The following is an 11,025-nucleotide window of genomic DNA, read 5'->3' on the forward strand; positions in this document are numbered from 1 at the left end:
TTGCCAGAAGAGAAAGGAACCTCTGGGACAGCAAAAATATATATTTGCAGGGGAGGGGGGAAACATATATTTGTTCTTCAGTTACAGTAATGTGCAAAATATTGATGACGGGCATATGATGGAAAATTTTTAAATTGTTCCCTGTCTCTCTATCAACAGTAAAGTAGATATAAAATGCTCTATCAATACTACCATATCTATACTAAAATATTAATAAGAATAAAAGCATTGCTTATTAATAAGGTAAATACTCTTCAGAATAGCTTTGTTTTGATACTATCAGTATAGAGTACAAGGATTCAGTTTCAAATTTTGCTTTTTGCTTTGCTTTTCACAGAATTAAGTTAGCACTTGTGATATCAAATATCTGGGTGCTCCATTCCCTGGGGCTTACTTTGATTTGTTTTATACAGTATTTAAGATAAAGCGTCCCCCCAGTTGCTGCCATGGTGGACACCAGAACTGTCACTGAGGTCCTTCCTCGCCTGATTAATTAGTAATTGGGAGACACATTTTGGCAGCTTTCATTTCCCTATTATTTTCTCTAGTTTGACACAAAACCCTGTCAGAAGCACCACTATTTGAACTGTACCCCTCTTAGTGCTGGGTCACTAAATTTTAATAAATGGAGCCCCCGCCAGAAAACTACTGAAATAGGCATAAAAGTTTATTGAAGCAGTAACAGTAAACAAATATATGAAGAAAACACTGAGTGCCACAGTATCTAAAACATTAATGATCTGTCTGAACCCAAGGGTTATTGGCAAGATTGCAGAACAGAAACCAAAAGAAAAGGCCTTTAATAAAACCACTGCTTTCATCTGTCTTTAAAATATATATATTAGTTAAATCAAGTAGACCAACACTTTGGTGCTACAGAGCCATACATCTGAGCCTCCTCCATTATCCCAGCCTGATGAATAAATTTATTGGGAGGCAAAGAGTGATTAGTGGCTACAGGAATACAGAACCCATACAGAAGTCCCAAAAGCTCTGTCTGAGCCAAACAAAGAAACATTTTTCAAAAAAGGTAAGGTAACGGACTTAAAATTGAAGCTAAAAAGACTGATACTTCAGAGACTTGCAAATAGCTACAGAATCAGTTTCAGGTTCTCCATCTCAAAGTGTCAGTCACTTCAAAAAAGCATCCTGCTACTATGGTGGCTCAGGACACTTGTGTGCCATGGCAGTGGCCATGCTGTGTGGGTCAGAGGTCACAGCTTCCACATTCCGACATCTGTCTGTATTTTCTTGCCCTGAAACAATAGAAGGGGAACTAGGCTCATTTGCTCTCACTTTGTTTAACCTAATTGTTAAACAAAAAGGAACATTTGCCCATATTTATAATTAGTTTTCCTTTTCTTCCCACCCCCATTTGTTTCCATAAAATTAAATACTATAAAAACTTAACCGAGAGGTTAAGCCCCCTATACATTCTTACAGTTCAGTAAATATGACAAAGTCATATATCCTACTGGTCTCTATGGAACATGAAACATCAAGTATCAGGTCTACCACCATCAAAATCTACATCACAACTTGCATTATAATTATCCAGCCCAAATAAGCCATGACTTGGTTTTATTCAAACCATAAAGGTACATTTTAACAACATGACAAAATACTTTCCTTATATGTATTTTTATAGAAAGAAGCAAGAGCTAATGGTTAAGTGTAGTTTCTACATAAATAGATAAGTCACTAATAAGACTTAGAATGAACATTCTGACAGCTCAGAAGCAACAAGAAAAAACAAAAATATTTGTTAGTCCATTTAAGACAAAAAGGTCACCTTGGACACTCAATTATTCTAGTCTTCTCCATCAGCCAGTCAAAACAAAACAAAACAAAACAAAAAATGGATGATGGATATCAGAGGGAAGCTTTTCAGTACACAAACTGCCAACTTATACCTGGACTTCAATAAGAAGTCCATGAGATATATACACATTTTTAAAACACGCATTTTATTTATTGCCTTTACAGTGCATCTGTAATTGCCAAAAATCCTACTTCTAATGAACTGAGGCAATCTGTGACATAAGTAGTTTTCAATCTGTGCCCAGTTTAATCAGACTGACTGAGTCAGGTTACTTTGAAATTAATCTTAAGGAAGTTCTGTTTTTACTGCAATTCATGGGAATAATGTTCCCAGACATCATCAAACAGATGCAGTAGCAAGAAGTTTAGTATAAATTTTTGGTAAACTTTACTAGGCCACATGTTCTTCCAAATGTATCCCAAAATACAAAACCTGGTGGGAAATACAGCAGACTGTTGATATATTCTCACAATTTTAATAACAAATATGAATTTCCTTCCAACATAATTTTCTATGAGAACTCATAAGAATGGTTTAGAAATGAGAAACTGAACACCTATATCTCAGGGACAAAAAGGCTCTGAATCATATAATGTTTCTGAAAGCACCCCAAATGTTTCATTTTTAAAAATACCTACATTTTTATCAGTACCTCTTATTAGAGAAAGATTCTTGGTACCGCTGAGCATTTGGGGGGAAAAATGCTGACATAAAAAGGGCTACTTAGAATAATAATAAAAAAAAAAGGAAGTCACGATGGGGGGGGTAACTATAGGGGCTATTAATACAATACTTTGAAATTAACAATAAATTATAAGCTTCAAGAGAAAAATACACATGTAAACATGGTACAGCCCAATATTTAACATTAAAATATACGTAGGCTTAAAATGTATTATTACTAAAGCAAACCATCCTTTTTTTTCAACTAAACATAAGAAGATAACATTTCAAAGAGCTCACAAAAAACTTGATAGAGCTTTAAATGTAGAGCCCTACAAAAATTATTATCAAGTGGTTTAGTCCTTTTCCATCGTCCGTATTAATTTCCGGACCATTTTCATGAAAGAAAAAAATCGGTCTTAAAACAAGATGGCTGCTTCTAAGAAAGAAAAAAAAAAAAAAAACCCGCTGATTTAAATGAAAGCCAAAAACCTAGCTTTTCTAAATCAGGGAACAAAAACTTAGTCATATTTTTTTCCTACTCTCCAAACATGTAGTCACACACTTCCACATGAACACCTATAGATTACACTGTGCAGTTATTTAAAATTATTGATAGCAAAGTAATTTTTTAAGAAGGTCTAATCATCTTTGAATTCCAGTAACATAACTGCCCAACGCAAAAACACAGAGGTATCACATGACCAAAATTCCCACTTATACTTCATAGCAGAATCATGATCATCAGTCATGGAAATCAGGTCACTTGATGAGTAATAATGGGAATAATACTGATGTATTTTTACATCTCTTAAAGAATGCCATCATAAAATGTCCGGTGGTATCCTGTTATAAACACATCAGTTGTACTGTACTTTTCAAAGTAAAAACCCTAGGAACTTAACTGTTAGGAGTCTCTCCTTGAATTGCACTTTGCTGACCTTCCCTGAAGCAAATGGTAGATAAATTCTATGACATACATAATAAATATTAAAAGCATCCCCTTACATTTTAAAATAATTTTTAAATAGATTTTCTTTAAAATCATTCAAAACTATTTTTATTTCTCACTTGAGTGGAAAATAAGACCTGACAGTAACATTTTCTTCCACTTGTCAACTGTCAATTGTATGAAGGATGTTTCTAAAGATGACAAAGGTTTATTTTTCCTTATTGAAAATGATAGAGTTCTACCTGAATGAAAGCTGAGGTAACCATCACTGTGGTACACTGGGTCTCTCAGCAACTAGCTAACTTAAATAGGAGTATTCACTATCTTAAAATAATGTTTTTATTGAAATCTATGGCTGTTTGAAAACTATACCCAAAAGCTTCAAAACCAAGATTTTATATCCACACATATTTCAGATGACAAAAGAGTGCACAGATTTCAGTAGTTTACAATAAATCCTTTAAAGTACAAAAAGGATTATAGATTATCAAGGATACTAAGACACAGGAACTTTTTTTCGTTCACAATCAAACTATGCATAATAAAGTACCAAAAAAAACCCACATTATTACCTTGATATTTTAAACTAAGTTATTCTCTTGTCTTTGCCCTGCCTTGTTTATGACTGACTAAAGTTTGAAGACATAAATGCTGACAAATTTAAGAGGAAATAGATCTCCTAGTCGTGAGTAATATCCCATTCAGAAACACTGAAGTTCACATTAATCACAAGAAACTTTTCTACAAAACAGCTCAGGATATAGGTTGAGAAGCAAATGAAAATATAAATCTAATAATATAAATCAGGCCTTTAAAAGAGACAGTAATGTATGGATGTTTAGCTGTCTAAGACCACCATCATAAGACAAATTACTAAAAGTGAATATTAGCACCTCATTTCTTATACTACTCTTAGAGGTTTTTATACCTGAACATGAAGGTGTTATCCGTCACAAATGATCAAAAGGCAATTTTTAATCAGTTCGAAAGACTGATCCTGTCTGAATATCCTGGGTAAGTGGCTGGGGCCTTCCTCACTGTACTTTAGGGACATACAGGCTTCCTTTTCAACAAGAACATTCTGATCAGAGCTGCTATTTTAATAGTTTGTATACTGTTTCTGAAAAGAATATTGATAATGTGGAATGAGTCAACACAGACTGGTTCATTACTAAAAATAAATATAGATTTAAAAATACTCATTGCCACCAGAAGTTACTCAAAACAAATACAAAAATGAAAAGGGTTAAATGGCATCTTTTTAAAAAGCAAATCATTTATATTGGGGGAAAAAACCACTAAACAATAGATAAATGCTACCCACATGTAAAATTCTGTTCTTAACATTTCTTACGTTTTGTTCACTTTATATTTTAATGTATTCTCTTTCTCAAAGGTACATTCTTTTAGCATATTACTTCTCCCAAGCTGGCAAAGGCCAGGACTCCTGAAGGACTAATTGTATTCATTCATTTTCTTGGCCCAGCATGAAGCTGGTAGCTGGCTTGGTTCACAGCAACAGGGGAAAAAGAAGGCGCTCATCGTTATCTGTCCCTATCCAACAGGAAATCAGGCCAGTGGACAGAATGCGATATAATGCCTGTTCAGAAGGCATCTTGCAAGATTAAATGGCAAGAAATTCACAAGGTTAATTTGCCCCCAAATAACTAAGTGCTCCTTCCAAACCTGATCCTCAGCCTTCAAAGGTGGAAGCCTCTACAGCTATTGATTATCAGCCAGAACACACATGGCAACAAGATATTCCTTCGGTGAGCCAATGGTTTAGTTAATGCCGCTAAAATCAACTAACAGGGGAGTAATGAACATCTGAAGGCTCTCTCTGATTCTTTTAATCACAGGGAGTTTATTGACCTTGGTATCATGCTGGAAATGCCAAACTAGACCGTACAGCCACGTGTGCCTGAAATAGCACTGATGTCCCAGTCACCTAAAAAACAAAAGACAGTTGACTATTTCTGAAAGCATATTTTGAATATATCATACAATGCATAAAACGGATGGACAAACATCTCAATAGTTAATTTTGCTTTCAAACTTATTTGGAAAAGTGGACAAAAACAAAAGGCATATTTGTCTTATACTAATTTGTAAAGTGAAAAAAAAAAAAAGGAGAGGGAAAGGATTCACTTCAGGTCTCCTACAAACGGATCAGGGTAAAAACATAAGATATAAATCTCTGCCATACAGCTTCATTTATATCCAAATGTCCACATAAATTCTGATGTAAATATCAACATAATAGAATTACCCAATTACATCTAATAAAGTGATACATTACATTGAGGCTCGAAGTTAATAAAGTTAAAAGATTCTAAATAATGTTTTTACTTGAAGAACTTTTATGTTTCTAACATATAAAATACTTCTAAAACATTTAAAATTTTGAAAGTAAAGTTAATCCTTTATAAATTCGGTGATAAAATTCATTCAAAACCAGGATCAACTTTCCATCTTTCCTCAAAACAAATTCTTAGATTTAAACCAAACTGATTTCATTTAAGTGTCGGTGGAAAAGGCACAGTGCTGGGACACCCGCATACATATAATAAAACGTTGATGGCTCAGATTTTGAAAAATAAAACAAGTTTCATTTTGATAGAAAAAGAAATAGTTGAGGGATTACGATTAGGAAAGAAAATGTTACCAGCTCTCTCTACTTAGCTGCTTACATATGATCTGTAACCCAGAAAGGTTTTGGAGTACTGGTCGAGAATTCACATCACTTTCACAACTCCAAGATTGCATGTTAACAAAACTAAACAGTGTCAATTACCTGCTACTCTAACATGAAATGTTTAATTTACAGGTCCCTACAAGAATTTTAAAAGTTCAAAGAAAACATACAATTAGGTTAAAATTTAGTGATCCCAGGTGAAGTACAGAAAGATTTCTTCCCATCAAAGTAGAACACTCCAAACTGGTGATACTCAGAACCTAACAGAAGCAAAGCACTAAGTGAGGAGAATCAGTATTCCTAAAGTATTATTTCACTATTCCATCCATAAATGCCAACCAGTAGGAGACGTGTTTAATTATCCTATCATCATTTTGGCAACTGGTCAAAAGAAACCAAAAACTTTTCAATATACACACAGTATTTAAGAGTATTCTCACTGGAAGCACCAAACTGTTTATAGCACTCTTCAGATTAAGAAGCATGTTCTTATACTGAGTCATCTCTATCTTTATAAGCGTAGCTGCTACAGGAGAGTGTAAATAAAGTTTTATTACTGAAAGTCTCTTTAAAAGTTACTTAAAAGCTTTTATATTCTTAAAGAAATTAAAGACAAATAGTTTGTCTTTCTCAATGATTTTGAATTTCATTACTCAGAGTTACTTAGTAACATGCTGGTTCCGAATTCAGCATAACATTAAAAGGATCACTCTATTACTCTCCCTATTTAGGTGGAATATAGACAACTTTCGAGATTTTTAGAATACAGAAGATGCATTTAGGCAAATGTTATCATATATTTCTAATCAGATTGATAGTTCTCAGTGGCTATTTCAGATATTTGTGCCAATTAAAAACACAAAATCAGTTTTTGGCCCACCACCCAGTAAGTACTAGCAACTAAGAAGTTACCAGCATTTGAAAACTGAATATCCCCTTTCCGGAAGCAAACACCTAGGATGACAGATTCTACCAGTAAGACTATCTGATCAAGTAAGTTTAATATTTTTTTCCTCTGTTAATCTAGATCTATGATGCTTATGGTATCAATGGAGTCAGTAATGAAAACAATAAACTCCTACGATTACATAAGTTACACTATAAGATATTTAAACCCTGTGATCAAGATGTAATAGTTAATTTCTAATTGTGTTAAAACATAATTTCAAATTCAAATGCATTAGCAGAAGTCAAAATATACCTACTTCATTTTACCAAAGTATCCCTTATTATCAGCTTGTCTACTGAACTTTTGTTATCTAAGAAAAAAATATATTTTAAATCTACTTAAGTTGCAATTAAAGATTTCAACTTTTTTCCAAAAGATTAAGTCTTCTGATCTATAGGTTTAGCCAATCCTAAAAAATTGGACTTGTATAAAATCAGAAGGCACGACTTGCCTTCTTTCCAAAATGATAGCATTAGTACTGAAAATAAATGAAAATAAATGTAGAATGTAAAATGAACTTATAATATTTAGTCAACCCCTACAAATTTTCTAAAATGTTTCTTCACTATCTTTTGAGAAAAACTGTTTGTTTCTAATTTAGTTATTTTGCCCTGGCTCTTTTTAAGTTACATCCAAGGTGAATTTTCTTAATACTTCAAAAAACACCATCTTCTTCAACATTTCAGAGATAAATCTGCCTACCAGTCCCTACTTTTACAATTATGTTATTTTTTAAAATAAGTTTTACTGTGACAACATATGAAGATAAATGCGCCCACAAACCCCCAAGAATACTAAAGTTAGAGATGAATCTCTTGGGCAAGGGTACGTCCTTCTTTCCTGTGAACATTACCAAAATGATAATGATCAAATAAAAAGGAATTCCCACCAAGCCTCAAATTAGAATACTGACTTGAGAATACCCTTGCTCTTTTAAAATTCTACAGATTAACTTTGGGCAGGTTCAAAGCCACCATGGCATTCTGAGCAGAGTTTTCTACAGGCAGGGCAAATCTATTAAAAAACATGACCTGTGACAAAAATCAATGTGCTAATCTCAAACCAAACAACAGTATCAAAAGCATAAAACAGAGATAACCTAAGATAAAATGTCCTCAAACTAACTCAGACTAGCTTGACAGGTTAAGGAGGAGGGGGAAGTGGGGGTGCTGCTGATTCCTTCTGTTTTAGCCCAGGATGACTGGAACACCCAAGTAACCAAAGAAATTAACACTATGAGGAAAAGATCACACTGCGAAGTGTGGGGTGGGAAAGGAGACAACTAAGCACAAAACGTCCCACATTCAACTAACCAATTTCACTGTTGTTTTATTTAATAAGGCGCTGAAGTTTAGAAATAGAAATTCCTCTATTTCGTCTATGCTGTTTAATAAAGCCCAGGGGGGAATAAAACCAACCAACATAACGAGACTTGCTTTTAACACCATCACAACTGGAAAGCTTCCTCTATTTGTCTTGTCAGCTTTAATAAAAGCCATCTCCTCTGGCAGGATGGCTTCTCTTTCTTTTCCCAATAGTGGTAAGTGGCATGTCAAAGAAGAAATAGCTTCCCAACCNGGATGTCTCCACTTCTGTCAGGCGGTGCAATTTAGGATTTGGGCTACCTGGGTGTGACCATCTTTCCTGGGGTAGCAAGGGGTGGCAGAGGGGCTCTCTGCCACTGGTCGACTGCTTCTGGGGAAATCTGCCCATCTTCATCTGAGCTGATAATACTTCAGGAGGGGAATCTCTCCCGTGTCTGCATAAGTGGGGGAAGGCGGGAAGCCGACGGACAAGGCCGCCGGGAGGTAGGAAGAACTGGAGACGCCCGCCGGCCCCTCTCCCCATGCGCGTTGGGCGCGCAGCAACCAAGAACTATACCTTCGGTCTCCCGCCTCTCTCCTCCCAACTTCCACTCCAGCGCAAGGGAAAACCTGGAATTTTAGGTATGATGGATGCTATTTCCCTCTTAGGCGGGCACCGAAGCCAGCCCGCACCTGGAAGCTGGCCTCCGTCCCGGAGAGGCAGAGCATTATGGGCCCAGCGAGGCCGCCTGCTGCCCAGAGGCCGGGGAGAAAGTAGGGCTCGGAGCTGCTCCGGATCCGGAGAGGTTCGCCCGGCACTCTGGACAATCCTCACCCCTCCCCGCTTCTAGAATCCCTGAACAAGGGACGTCCGCGGGTGGCCAGGGTGCAGCAGGCGCGCTAGGGCGGCCCCGGGCGCCTGCCTCTAGCCTCCCGCATACCCGACAAGCTTCGGGGATGCCCACAAAACGGTTCCAGGTAATTGCGCGTGTTCCTCCGGCCGCACACCGCCAGGCCGTGGACTTAGAGCTCCCACCTCGCGTCCCCGCCAACTCCAGCAGCTCGCTCCGCACACATGACGTAACCCGGCATTAGATCAAACTTTCTGGCACCTTGAGCCCATGGGGGGTGAGGAGGTGGGAGAATCCTCTCCACAGCCAGGCGCGTCGGGCCAACAGTGGCCCAGGGGCCGGACGATTGCCTCGCAGTTAAAGAGGAAAATAAAAACCTAAAGCTTCCGCTTCCCAGCCCCCCTCTCATGCCTCAGCCCGTGCGCTTTCTGAACACACCGAGAAAGGGAAGAAAATTTTAAAAAACACACACACGTACAAAAGTTTAGGGAGGTTCGGAGGGTTCTGCCTGCAGTCCCCCTGTGCCCCCACGCTCCACACGGGGACTCCTGGCGGCGCGCACCCGAGGCTCCCGGTGCCCCAGCGCGACGCCCGGATCGAGATGCCGGCCGGCTTGCCGGGGTGAGGAAGCGGAGGAGTCTCGACTCCCCAGCTCCCGCCTTTTCCGAGTCTCCCCGCGCTCTGCAGAGGCCGCGGGTCTGGGCAGCCCCGGAGACTCCCCGGGACTCCTGGCCTCTCTGAGGCAGCTTAACAAAAGAGAGGCGCGAGGGGTGCGCTTCCTGTGGGCGCCTCCAAAGCCACGAGCGCCGGGGCGACGCAGGCTCCGAGAGCGCGCGCCGCCGGCGGCTGTGCGCGCCGGCCCCCGCCCCCTCCGCCACTCTTCCGCAGGGCGCCGAGGCCCGGGTATCCGCGGCGCTGCGCTCCCCCTGTTACCTTACCTGGGGTTGCTGCTGTTCCAGTAGACGGCGTAGCGGTCGGCGACGGCCTTGGAGCCTGGGTCCTGGCTGAGCACACACATCCAGAGCACCAGAAACACCAGCGTCAACATCTCCACGTGCAACATCACTCCTGGCCAGCGGCGGAGCCCCAGGCCAGCCANCGGAGGGAGGGAGGGAAGGGGAGAAAGAGAGCGGGAGCCAAATAAATATGAATAAATAAGAATAAAGAGTGGCGAGAAAAGAAAGAGGCGCACACCAAGGTGGGGAGGGGAAGGAGAACGAGAAGAGAAGACGGTGGGGGTTGGGAGGGGGTAAAGACAAACTCGCACCCCCACTGGAGGGTTCAGGAGGAAAAAAGGAATCACAAGATGGAGAGAAGCATGCGTGTGTGCGGTGGCGGCGGCAAAGGCGGGGGAAGGGGTGCCAAGCTGTGTCTCAGCGGCGGCAGCAGGCCNCCGCTTCGCTCCAAGTTACTTTGGCGGCCGGTGAGAAACTGCAGAAGGACGGCTCCGTGTGGATGCAAGGCTTCGCGCCTGTGGTCCCGGAGTGGAAGAAACCCCTTCCTCCGCCTCCTCTGCGCCTTAACCGCGAGACACCCCCCCTCCCCCCCAGCAATCTCCGAGGAGTCGTAGGTGCTGCGGGTTCGGGGCGGTGCGCCGAGAAGGGTGGGGATTCAGAGCCACAAACCCAGCCCCGCCGGCGTCCTGGAACTGGTTAAGCGGCAGCTAGGCTGGCGAGGAGCGGTCTTGCCTTGGAAACCTCAAAGAAAAGTTTGGCTCTTCGTGTCTTCCGGCAGGTCCCCCGGCGGAGTCGGACTGCGGCGGCGGCGGGCGGAGGCCCCGGGCCCTGGG

At 40.4% G+C, this 11,025-nt stretch overlaps 1 protein-coding gene across 2 annotated transcripts in view; it reads right to left on the minus strand.

Annotated features, from left to right (window-relative positions):
• The window catches only part of EFNA5 (ephrin A5), a 283,690-nt gene extending 273,360 nt beyond the window's left edge, over positions 1 to 10,330 (minus strand). The window contains exon 1 of one of the 2 annotated variants that reach the window (XM_077757160.1): positions 10,175 to 10,330. In XM_077757160.1, coding sequence (XP_077613286.1) covers positions 10,175 to 10,299 — 125 coding nt within the window. In that variant the 5' untranslated portion in view covers positions 10,300 to 10,330. The remainder of the gene's footprint in view (positions 1 to 10,174) is intronic. The other variant, XM_077757158.1, reaches the window with a different exon arrangement.
• Between the last annotated feature and the right edge of the window lie 695 nt (positions 10,331 to 11,025).

Source organism: Crocuta crocuta, unplaced genomic scaffold (genome assembly GCF_008692635.1).
Source record: "Crocuta crocuta isolate KB4526 unplaced genomic scaffold, BGI_CrCroc_1.0 scaffold131, whole genome shotgun sequence".
In the NCBI taxonomy this organism is placed as follows: domain Eukaryota; kingdom Metazoa; phylum Chordata; class Mammalia; order Carnivora; family Hyaenidae; genus Crocuta; species Crocuta crocuta.